Below are 13,259 nucleotides of genomic sequence, written 5' to 3'. Positions count from 1 at the left end.
CAAAGTTTAAAAAGGCTGGAAAGACTCAGTAAGCTGTGTAGCATTTGTAAAGACAAACAGATCAATGTTTCAGGTCAACAAACTTTCATCAAAACTGAATGAAACAGAAATCTAAGAGTTTTAAAGCCTGTGGATTAAATAACAAGCGATTTAAGGATTCAACAGCCAAAAGTGAGCTCCTTTCTGTTTTCTTCATCCTCTCCTAGTCAAGTTCCTTACAATCCTCCTTGCAATGATGAATCTTATTCTTTATTCACAATCCTTATTTAACAGCCATATGAATTACTGGACTTAATAGTTACCTTGAGTTCTGATATTTGATAAAATGATTCTGTATTCTTCCTTTTCTTCAGGAATCATATCATCCAATAGGTGGACAAGAAAAGATGCATTGAGAAATCCCTAAAAGGATTGCATATATAATTAGAAAAGAGAGAAGAAACGAGAAATGCATACAAAAATAAGGCACCAGTAGGACAAATACTACACTGGAGGACTTAGAAGAGATTATACTTTCAGTAAATGTATAATGGTATATGTAAGGTATGATTTGTCTATATAGCAGCAAAACAGTACTTTTCACTGTATCTTGGTACATGTAACAATAATAAATCAAACCATAAAAGGAGTTCCTCAGGGGTTCCTCAAGACCCATCGTCAGTGATTCACTAATGACCTTCCATCCATTATCAGGTCAGAAGTGGGGATGCTTGCTGAAAATGCACAATGTTCAGCACCATTTGTGATTCTTCAGACAAGAAGCTGTCTATGTCCAAATACAGCAAGATTAGGACTGTATGCAGGCTTGGGCTGATAAGTGACAGGCGACATTTATGTCACACAAGTGATATTCAATGGTCAGAACTGAATTGGAGCAGTTTCAGTCAAATCCCTCGAACTCAGCACCACCTTCCTAACCTGCAATCTTCTTCCTGACCTCTCTGCCCCCACCCCCACTCCGGCCTATCACCCTCACCTTGACCTCCCTCCACCTATCGCATTTCCAAAACCCCTCCCCCAAGTCCCTCCTCCCTACCTTTTATCTTAGCCTGCTGGACACACTTTCCTCATTCCTGAAGAAGGGTTTATGCCCGAAACGTCGATTCTCCTGTTCCTTGGATGCTGCCTGACCTGCTGTGCTTTTCCAGCAACACATTTTCATCTTTTACCAGGCACAAGTCCTGAGTATAAGGAATACTCGGCACTTGACTTCATGAGTGAAGTTCCAATATAGCCCAGGAACTTTGAGGATAAATCAGGACAAAATAGCCCACTTGACTTGCATACCATCCATGTCCTTCAGCATTCATTCCCTCCACCATTGACACATAGAGACAGCAACTACAAGTTGCATTGCAGTAATTCATCAAGGCTCCACCAACACCATCTTCCATACCCATGACCTCATACACCAAGGAGGACAAGACCAGCAGAAGCATGTACTCTGACTTCAATCTATTCCATCACAGTTACATGGTCAAAATCCTGGAACACCCTCCCCAACAACATTGTGGAAGCTTCTGCATCCCAAGCACTTAAGCTGATCAAGAAGACAGATCTTTACCACATTCTCAAGGACAATTTGAGATGTGCACCAAATGGTCACCTAAGCAGTGACACCCACATCCCATGAATGAATGAAAAATATCTGAAATGAGGGACAAGATACTTTAAAATTAAAGTTCCTTCTCCAATATCTTTAAATCTAAAACAAAAAATGTTTTTTTTCCCAGCAAGACACTATAATAAGAGTGGGGTCCAAGTAGGCTGTGAAGGAAAGGAGGGATGCAGAGGGAGGGAGGCAAATGGAGTTAGTGTGTGTAGGGCAGAGGGAGAAGGTGTGAGGGAGCAATCCTCCATTCAGCCAATTACTGATGTGGAGAAGGGAGCAGGGTGGTGCACAATAGTTGAGGGAATTGTTCTAATTACTTACATCAGAAAGTGAAAGAGTCCCATTCATATCTGAAAATTCTTCCTGGGCATGTTTTCCATGGATGTTCCAGTCAACAGTTACATTTCCCTTTCCAGGTGAACTCCGCTTAATCCACAACAACAAACTTTCTCCTACAAATGAGGAGATTAAGTCAGATTGAATCATCAACCCATTTTAAAGTGGTTGTTGTATGTCTAACAATTGTGTATCATTCATTTTGCTGATTAACCAAACACTTCATGCAAAATTATACATATAAGTTAAAAACAAAAATATCTTAATAAATAATTGTGTAACCTTGCAATGCTAGAATGTCCAGCCTTCATAGGAAAATGCTGGAAATCGAACTTTAACTGAACCAAGAATGGCTGTTTTTCCCAAATACCAATGATGAAGAGGAACGGTTCAAATCCAGAATCAGTCTTGCAGTACAAAGCAATTGTATAGAAGTGGATAATTAAAAGTACTTTCTTTCAGCCTATTGCTTTCTAGGTGTAAACAATTTTCAGTTGTACTCTGTACATTAAAACTGAAAACAAATGTAGCTCTAAATTTTAATTGCTAAAGAAAATCAGTTCTATAAATGCTAACACTGTACCACATGCTTTATATGGAGAGTTCTGTGTCAAGGCATTTTATTAAATGTAATTAACTAAAGCCACAATAGACATTTACAATTTAGTAAGGATATCAGCTTAACAAATTCACTAATTAAACAATAACGTAACAATCAAGTAAATACAATATCTATTCATTTATGTGCAGCAGACCTATGCATAGGCACATGTCACTTACATGGTACGAACTACTCTCCATCACCAGGCAAACTCTGCATTCCCTCAACCCCCCAGTCCTCCTGCCATAGGAATCCCACTTGATTGGGTTAGCTATAGGTTCTACCTTTAGCCCAGATCATTTGAGGCAACAATTGCTGCTCTTTCCTTACAATGGACATTAGTGTGCATGTATATTTTTGTGTATGTGTGTGTGGAGGGAGAGAGAGACAGAGTTTGAGAGAGTGGGAGAGAAGGGCTAGAGTTTAAAAGCTTGATTATAAGATTAGCAAATATGAAGGTGGGTTATGGGTGAATGAATGAGAGTTAGGGTGTATGAGTAGGTGGTAAGTAGGCAAGGTACCAGTGGGTGGCTGGGGTTAGTTGAATCAGATCAGGAGGGTGACCATATCAACAATCAAATGGCAAGTTATAATCCAGCTTTCTACATCAGAAGCGTCATGACTAATGGCCAGTTAGATTTAATCGCTAACCCAGAATTCCTTGACAATTCCCAGGTAAATCAGTGCATCCTGATTTCCATAAGTTCTAATGCTCATGTCAGTCATACATCCACTCTGGTAATTCAGAGACCAGAGTTTTTGAATCTTATATCTGCAAATTACCAGGTAAATTCATTATTCCATATTTTCAGTATAGAGTCATGATTGATGGGGAACAAATCGAGATTCATTATTGCAGTGTTACAACCCTTTCTTAAATTCATGCTCTGATTAAGTGGAGGGAGCAATAGACAGATGAGGAAATTTCCTAGTGGCACACATCTTGTGCACTGCAATTTTTGTTTACAAAATTTCAGTAATAACAGCCGATATAGTTGAAGATAATGGCTGTAAACGTTTCCAAATAATTACTTGGAGGGTGATTTCAAGATGCTTTGAATTGATCTCTTTAAATGAAGGATGTTTTGCAAAACTCAATAAAGTGATCTCCAAGTATGGCTTGGAAGGTTTATATCAGGAGAGTGATTTACAGGAAGGAGGCTCGTGAATTCAGAACAGAGATTAAAATTATTAAAATATTAAAATTATTAGGATGACAATTCATTCAACAGAGATTCTGAGGGTGGAAAGGAGTAACAATAATTTGGTGTGACACTTGAGCTGGTGCTTGTGGATACAATGAACAATGAGAATTTTAAAAAATGATTTAGAGCAAGCAAAAGTACCAAAGAGGGGGGCAGAAGAAAGAAAGGTGTAATTTTCTAATTAAAAAAGTGTACAACCAAAAACAGGAAGTTTAGAATTTGTCATTTGAGCAGCTATTTATTATATTCACATATGTTTAACTACAATTAGCTTTACCTCATATGAATGAAGAAATAGACAACAGCTTTAAATTATCCAAATTGTACTATATTCTGTGTGCATAAATACTTGGGAGTGCAAAAAGGGACAACTCAAAACATGCACATGAAGGAAATGCCACAAAGGTTTTGCATGTTGCAAATAATTTCATCAGTAATAACTAATACTTTGTTTTGACATTTATTATCAATAGAATGTTTTCACTCATTGAAGTTTCTTAACTTTTTAAAGACCATGAATTCAGAATAGCTCAATGGTTATATATTGAAACATGCAATCACCTTTACTGCCAAGTAATTTACTTTACAGCAAAGTTGGAACATGACACAGCACAAAATGGTTCTAACTGTCCATCTCAGTGTTCTTGTTGCACTATATTTTTGTTGAATTCAACAATGCCAAATTGTCATGCTTGTATGTGCCAGCTAGATCATTGTCTTATCTTATTGCATGCAAAGTCCATTAACACTATACAGTTAGATGAAAGACATGCAGCAAAATATTTACATTTATCCGCAAGGCCAAGGGTTATGAGAATGTTAAAAATATCTATTCTACATTTATAAATATATAAAAAATTGGTTGAAAATCGCAAAAGTGTAAGAAAAATGCCATAAGGCTTTAAGCAAGGCTTTAGTTGCAGTCCAACATCCATAGAAAAATGTAAAAATTCAAAGTAATCATAAAACAAAAGAGCAACCATTTATTAAACTAAAAAAATACATGGGATGGTTGTTTATTCCAAGTGAAAATACTTTTTCAAATCAAAAAAATCACAAAAGGAAAACTTACAATTTCAGAAATGTTTTTAAATGCTGAAAAACAATTTCAGTCTAAAATAAATACGCAAAAAATTAGCAAAATTGTTACTGGTGTTAAGCATACAGAAAGTGAACACTTACACTTGTAAAAACATTAAAATGGTTAAAAATGTTGCAGGCTTAAACTAGTCCTAATATTTGCAATAATCCTGCTCAAATAAATTAAAGTTTTCAAAGTTTAAATTTTATAAACTAAGTTTAACAAAAGATTTTTCTAAAATGATGCAATTTTCTAAAATGATGAAATTACATTGTAGTGATCACAGAAACACATTGTGATAAGAATTGAGATCATCAGACATTCTTCAAACAGTTTTCCCAGTACATACAATATTGCATTGGCTTTTAAATATAGTTGAATAAATGACAGTTCTTTGCTGGGTCTGTATTGTCTGCACTTTTGTATGTAACAGTACTGTCTAATGTACAACTGTCACTGCTGTTGTCTCCTTATATCTTTGTGAAACTGGGATTTGAGGTTTGCCCTCATGTCCCTGTAAACTGTTTGAATGGTAGGGTTTGGGGCCTGGCTTTGCTGCTCCTCTCCCTGTAAAGTTGCTGTCTCTTGTATGTAGCTGTAAATGTAACTGTTTGTTGTAAACTGTTTTTGTAATTTGTTTAATAAAATAAAAAAAAAATAAATGACAGTTCTACAAGCCAACACATCTGGAAATTGGAACATGTGCCCCAACAGCTTCTCCCTTCAAATACATAATCATGAATTATACACCAAACTTGCACATCATTTTCTAACCATTTATGCACTGCAATTTCTGAAAGGCAATCTTAAAGGATCGTCAAGCCAATAAATTACTATTTGAATCACATATTTAACAACTACATTCACATTACACCAAACATACTTTGAAAATAAAATTCTATCATAAAAATTCACATGATAATTTTATGTTACAAAAAGGTTTTTCATTTCTTTCTTAATCAAATAATACTATTACGTATACAGGTCTTAACCTATTCAACATCTCACAGTTCTTAACAGAATAATTGTTTTTTCACTGCTGTTAGGCACTTACCCAGCAATATCTGAAAATCATGAGATAAGATTTTAAGCATGCACCTACCTAGAGTAAGTTTATTTTTGAAAATTGATCAATTAGATTACCTACAGTGTGGAAACAGTACATTTGGCTCACCAAGTCCACACTGACACTTTGAAGAGTAACCCACCAGACCCATTCCCCTACATTTATCCCTGACCAGCACACCTAACACTATGGGCAATCTAACATGGCTAATTCACCTAACCTGCACATTCTTGGATTGTGGGAGGAAACTGGAACACCCAGAGGAAACCCACGCAGACACAGGAAGAATGTGCAAACTCCACACAGACAGTGGCCCAAGTCTGGAATCGAACACGGGTTCCTGGCACTGTGAGGCAGCAGTGCTAACCACTGAACCACCTGTGCTGCCACAAAATTCAGATTTATCATCATTTTATGACTTAACCTAAAGTTACTGCACCAATCTAAGAAATAAAAAGTGTTTACTTGGATCATGCATAATCAAATCTAAAAACTATCCATGGCATTTCTAGATTACAACCAATTTCAAATTATAAATATATTCGGACTTGAATCAACATTGCTCCACCTACAATTCATGACCCTTAACAGTTGCTGCCCATTAACATTTCCTGGATGTACTGATGGATCTGATGCTCTCTAAAGGTCATAAAACAGTAACACTGGTACACCAGTTAACAAAAGTACACAGGGAGGGGAAGTAAGCAATTAGAAATAATAATTGGTAAGTTGCCTACATTGCAAGATAATAAAGAATCTGGAATTAAGGATCTAACAATGACCACAAAACCACTGTCAAATGTTGATAAAAGCCAGCTGGTTCAATGATGTCCTTGAAGGAAGAAAATCTATCATCATATCTGGTCTGGCCTACATGTGGCTCCTGACCCACAACAATGTGGTTGACTCTTAACTTCCCTCAGTCAATTAGGGATGACAATAAATGCCAGACATTCCATGAGCGGATTAAAAAAAAGAAACAAAAACAGAAATTGCTCGAAAAACTCAGCAGGCCTGGCAGCATCTGTGGAGATAAATCAGGGTTAATGTTTCGGGTTCAGTGACCCTTCTTCAGAACTGAAGGGATGATAGGACTGTCCTATGATAAGAGTTTGGTTCAGTGGGGGCTGCATTCACTATAATTTATAAGGAAGAGGGGCAATCTGATTGAACAGTATGAGCCCTGTCTAACAGGCCTGGACAGACTAGATTCAGGGAGGATGTTTTCATAGGTTTGGGTAATCTAGAATAAAGAGATAGAATCTCAGGACATGGAGTAGACCATTTAAAACTGAAATAAAGAAAATATTGATTCACTCAAAGGATAATGAACCTGTGGAATTCTCAACCACAGATCTGTGAAGGCCAAGTCACTGTATACATTCAAGGAAAAGACTTATATATTTTTAGATAGTAAAGTGGTTAAGGGGTACAGGGAGAAAGCAAGAGTATGGCATGGAAGTACAGGATCAGCCATGATCGTAATAAATGGTGAAGCAAGCTTGAAGGGTTGAACGGCCTATTCCTGCTCCTAGTTTCTGTGTTCTTGCCATTGACCTTTTTTATTACATTCACTCAAAGAATGAGGTCAGCATATATTGCCCATCTCTAGTTGCCCTTGAAAAACATAGGTGACAAATAAATGACTTGCTAGGCTATTTCAGAAGGCTTTTAAGAGTCAATCATACGACTGTAGTTTTGGTGTCTCAAACGCCAAACTGTGTAAGGAGTATAGATTTTCTTCCGTACAGTATATTAATTAAATAGATGGGGTTTTATGGCAATCCCATTGTTACATGGTCATTGCTGGGCAGTCCATGGCCAGAGGTGGCACTAGATGTCTGCCCATGGATTTTTAGTTGGCATATATAAGGTGGAAAAATTTTTTGGCTGTAGTAACTAAATTAGCTTGCTGGAATCAGAATTAAAGTTAGATCATTAGTTAGGACAACGGTAGCTTTGAGAAGAAGATAACAGGTAGAAGGTAACAGATAGAACAAAGAAGCTTACAAATTAATATGCAGCAAGTTCTGTACAACTTACAGCAGCTGATGTCTGTAAGAGGCAATCTGATAAGAGATGTTTGGGAACACACAGCCTGAAGTATGTTGTTTAGCATGAATGAAAAAGGATGATCCCAGAATAACAAAGATTGGTTTTGATCAACATCCTTGCAGGGACGTCTTCTCCATCACAGCAAGATTAAAACAATTAGTAGATATAAGATAATCTAGTACCAAAAGATAAATAATGTAGCAAGGTGGGGCAGAAATAATTGTGAAACAGGGTCATAATGACTTTGAGAGAACTAAGAATCACCACTTTGAACCTAATGAACAGTCTTAAGAATCCAAATAAGCTTTTTCTAATGACTTGATGGAGCTGTAAAAGTACTCGAATTTCAAGCCTCTTGAGGGGATTTGGATAGGTGCTATATGAAAAGTATTTAAAGTAATAACAATAAAGTCAATTTTGTTATCACATTTCTGTTTTAAATCATCTTAGAGCATGTACAATAGAAGAAGCTGTAAAAGGCAGCTGCTAGACAGACAGACTGGATTTGAGTCAAGATTAGAGTGGTGCTCCTTCATCAGGGCTCCTGCCCAAAACGTCGATTTACCTGCTCCTCAGATGCTGCCTGACCTGCTGTGCTTTTCCAGCACCACTCTAATCTTGACCCTGATCTCCAGCATCTGCATGTCCTCACTTTTGCCTAGACAGACTGGATTTGTTTGACTTTTTCAAATCAGATAAAAGGGAAGCTGCTCCTGAAACAATTGGTATAAATTAGCATCCATTTTAATCTCAGCAGGTCTAGCAGCATCTGCGAAGAGAAATCAGAGTTAACGAAATGTTAACTTTGATTTCTCTTCACAATGCTGCCAGACCTGCTAAGTTTTTCCAGCAACTTCTGTTTTTGTTTCTGATTTACAGCACCCACAGTTCTTTCGGTTTTTATCCTTCTGAATCTTCTGTACTAAGGTCTGCAAGCAATAGGAATTGCATGACTGAACTTGAAAAGTCATTAGTAATAAGCAAGTATACGATGCAGCCGACAAATATTTAGGAAGGGGCATAACAATCGGTGTTACAATGTAAATTAATGGGACATGTTTTAAGATCCCAAGGCCTGATGACAATGATGTCCGGTAAAAATCATGAGGTCATAGGAAACCTGAGGTGGACCATGAAGTTGTCCATCATTGATCGTGCATTCACAGAATTGGATGTGTAGGTCAGCGGGGATGTGACAAGTACTGAAATTAATGTCTAATGTAACCACTGTAATTAGATTAGATTACATTACTTACAGTGTGGAAACAGGCCCTTCGGCCCAACAAGTCCACACCGCCCCGCCGAAGCGCAACCCACCCATACCCCTAACCTAACACTTCGGGCAATTTAGCAAGGCCAATTCACCTGACCTGCACATCTTTGGACTGTGGGAGGAAACCGGAGCACCCGGAGGAAACCCACGCAGACATGGGGAGAATGTGCAAACTCCACACAGACAGTTGCCCAAGGCAGGAATTGAACCCGGGTCTCTAGCACTGTGAGGCAGCAGTGCTAACCACTGTGCCACCGTGCCGCCCACCATAATGCCGTATGTATAAATATCTTGTACCTTACTGAGCCCCACATGAAAGCCAGATTCACAGCAGTCTCTGGTCTTTCCCACAAACTTGGTGACAGAGCTCTGAATAAAGGTTGTTTATACTGCCAAACACAGATCTGGAGACTAATCTTTAGCATCTCTCCCCAGCAGCCATCATTAATTTAAAAAATCAAATCACTGATTTCTGAATATTTAGGCCAACACTCTGGACTACTTGTTTACTAGTTCAGTCACAACTACAATACCCTTTATCATGCTACAATACTCTTATTTGAGGCTAATCAAATAGAGCTGAAACCTGTAAGGTCTCCGTGAACTAAAATAACTCTTTCAACTTACATTCTAGTTGCTGTTATTTAAAAGCCTATGCATCTCAAGATTTATATTCACTTTAACCAAAACTGCTTTTTTTTTTATTTGATCAAGCAGAGCTTTACTTCAGTTGCAGCAATGACAAGCTCAACAGAAATATTAATGCAAAAAACCCCCTATTGTAAAAATATCAGCATAAATCATATCAATGATATCTTTAAAATGCTAAACTGAAGACAGTGTATATTTCTAAAATCAGGAGCCATCTGTAAGAATTTCATCATTTTTACATAAGTATTAATACTGCATCGGGTTGGTTCAAATATCCACTCACATTTTGGATTACAAATTGAATAATCAATTTTCATTCTTTTACAGTTAGCCAGAGTGGGAACATTTTAACAATTCTTATGGAAAAATGATGAATATAGATGGCTCATAAGCATTCCTACATATTATAAATCATGTTAAGAATCATTAGTGATCATCAACATACTGTTCATATGGAATTTTGAGCAGCAATAAATCGGTACATAATCAGTAAAGTATCAATGTTCAAGGACCGTAAATATGCAGAGATGGAAATGTGTTGCTGGAAAAGCGCAGCAGGTCAGGCAGCATCTAGGGAACAGGAGAATCGACATTTCGGGCATTAGCCTAATGCCCGAAACGTCGATTCTCCTGTTCCCTAGATGCTGCCTGACCTGCTGCGCTTTTCCAGCAACACATTTCCATCTCTGATCTCCAGCATCTGCAGACCTCACTTTCTCCACCGTAAATATGCAGTCAATTTAAGCTTGTCAAACATGATTTATAATAATCTCCTGACAGGACAAGGTATAACCCCTGGACTAGAATCCAAGAAAGAAACATGGCATGGATTAGTCCTTAAGAAAATACTTTCATCCTGTTGAAATGCTGTAAATCAAAACAGACACTAGTAACTCTTCATTTTTCAGTCTCCAACTGGAATGAAGCAAAAGCTATCCTGTTGATTAGTGTTAATTATATACAACTGCCTGTCATTTTAAAATTATAAACAGTCAAATTTTGGAATGTTTTTTTGCTGTGAGTCAAATGCCATTTTAAGGTTTATCTGAGAGAGTTTTTTTTTAAGATTTTACACGTTATTTGTGAGCTTTACTGAAATTCATACATTGGTGAAGACAATTTTTAAACCTTTAGGGATCATTGATTAAAGTTTATCTAGTTACAGTTTCAAGATGATAAAGTAAAAACAACTTGACATGAAATTCAATTTTTCAATTTTAAATACATGAAGAATGTTGGTTATTATTCTATTTTCTTCCACTTTTATAAAACAAGAATTGAAGAAAAGATATCTGTAAATGGTTAAAATAGTAAACTAAGGCTTAGGAAGACTGTGGCACTGTCGAAATTGATGATTATTAGAATGGTTGCCATTACACACAGAAACCAACCTTCATGTCCAATGACAGACCGGGAGGATGCGTGAAAACTAATTACTCCTGCAACATAATCATTGGCTAATATGACCACAGTGACAGTGTCAGAGCTGGGCAGAATACGACTGCCACCTTCAGTATGTGTTAGACGGACGAGAATGGTTTCATTGTCTTCTGGTTCTTCATCATCCACAATGTTTAATGTGATAAGTCTCCTATCCTCACCTGCACATAAAAAAAGTTTTTAATTTCCTGACTTATTTATTTATATTTTATGGCTAAAGTAAGGTGCAAAACCACTTTCAACAGTTTCCAAACCAGATAGTTATGAAGGAAATTTTGAAACACCACACATCTTACTTTGTGTTGAAATTTTATAAGAATATCTCAAATGATTTGAAACTATTATGCAGATCAATATCCCATGAAAATCTATTATTAACACATTTAGGACTTAAAAAGAAAACTGGCATGAAAATGGTTTCGATACCTACACCTAATGAAAGGTATATAATATATATTTTAAAAACCATTTAAAAAACCATAAGATGTCGGAGCAGAGGAAGGCCATTCAGCCCTGTGAATCTATTCCACCATTCAATGAGATTATGGCTGAAGTAAGAATTCTCAAAGTCACCTTCCTCTTTTCACCATACACCTCAAATGGGGTCAACCCCTCAGCTGATGAGTGGTGAGCCTCAGGTTAAACTATCACAAGTCATAGAGTCATTTCATCATACAGTACAGAAACAGGCCGTTCAGACCAACACACCCATGCCAACCAAGTTTCCTAAATTAAACTCGTCCCACCTGTCTGCATTTAGCCCATATCTCTCTAAACGTTTCCTATTCATGTAGTTATCCAAATGTCTTTTAAATGTTGTAACTGTACTTGAATCTACAACTTCCTCTGGCAATTTGTTCCACATATGAACCGCCCTCTGTGTCAAAAAGTTGCCCCTCAGGTCCCTTTTAAATCCTTCTCTTCTCACCTTAAAAATATGGCCCCCAGTTTTGAACTTCCCATCTTGGGGATAAGATCTTTGCTATTCATTTACTCCATTCCCCTCATGATTTTATAAACCCCTATAAGGTCACCCCTCAATCGCCGATGCTCCAGTGAAAACATCCCAGCCAATCCAGACAATCCTTATAACTCAATCCCTTCAGCTCCAGCAACATCCTGGTAACTCTTTAATGAGAGAGCAGCCCTATAATCTGGTAGGACTACCATGACTTTATCTTTACCGATGTGCTGCAATTCCCTAACTGATTAAAAATCTGTCTACTTAGCTTTGAATATGGTGTGACCCAGCATCAACAATCCTCTGTGGTAAAGAATTTCACAGATTAACTACCTTTTCATAGAAGAAATTCCTCCTCATCTCTGTCTTATAGGGAGCCCCCTGTTCTGAGATTATGCCATCTAGCCACTGACTCTCTCACAAGAGGAAATAATCTTCCTGCATCTACCCTGTCAACCTCTTTAAGAATCTTGTACATATCAATAACGTCACTTCTCATTCTTCAAAACTCTTCAAGTACACAGCCAACCTACTCAAACTCTCCTTATAAGTCAAAGACCTTCCATAGCACAGATCTGTCTAGTGACCATTATATAATGCCTCCAATGTCAAGATATCTTTCCTTGGATAGTGTTCACAGCATTCCAGGTGTGGTCCAATTGTTGCCTTGTACAGTTTGATCAAGACTTGACTCAATATTTTGTTTTGGCTTTTAAAGTAGAAACAAATGGAAACTGGTCAATTCTGAGAAAGTCTTTTTTTTAAAAGGACAGGTCAGTTATTTGAATGAAGCGCTTCAATTTCAAGAACTGAAGTTCTTAAAAGAAGTTATTGACTGCAGTTATGTGTCTGGCTGAACTACTGTCATGTCAATGGATAAAATTGCACTGTTGAGTTTATGACAGGTAAAGTAAACATATTAAGACTATTAGTTTAATTTTGACTTCAAAATAGAAGGTTCATGATTTCAGTTCAGAA

The 13,259-nt window shown here is 37.2% G+C and overlaps 1 protein-coding gene across 3 annotated transcripts in view; it reads right to left on the bottom strand.

The window, feature by feature from the left end:
- adgrv1 (adhesion G protein-coupled receptor V1) overlaps positions 1-13,259 on the bottom strand; it is a 559,481-nt gene that overhangs the window by 392,542 nt on the left and 153,680 nt on the right. For all 3 annotated transcript variants that reach the window (XM_043709105.1, XM_043709113.1, XM_043709123.1), the window contains 3 exons: positions 11,272-11,481; positions 1,934-2,064; positions 303-402 (listed from right to left, as the gene is read on the bottom strand). In XM_043709105.1, the coding sequence (XP_043565040.1) occupies positions 303-402; positions 1,934-2,064; positions 11,272-11,481 (441 nt within the window). The remainder of the gene's footprint in view (positions 1-302; positions 403-1,933; positions 2,065-11,271; positions 11,482-13,259) is intronic.

This window comes from Chiloscyllium plagiosum, chromosome 2, assembly GCF_004010195.1.
Source record: "Chiloscyllium plagiosum isolate BGI_BamShark_2017 chromosome 2, ASM401019v2, whole genome shotgun sequence".
Classification (NCBI taxonomy): domain Eukaryota; kingdom Metazoa; phylum Chordata; class Chondrichthyes; order Orectolobiformes; family Hemiscylliidae; genus Chiloscyllium; species Chiloscyllium plagiosum.
This window is presented reverse-complemented; position numbering and strand designations above follow the sequence as displayed.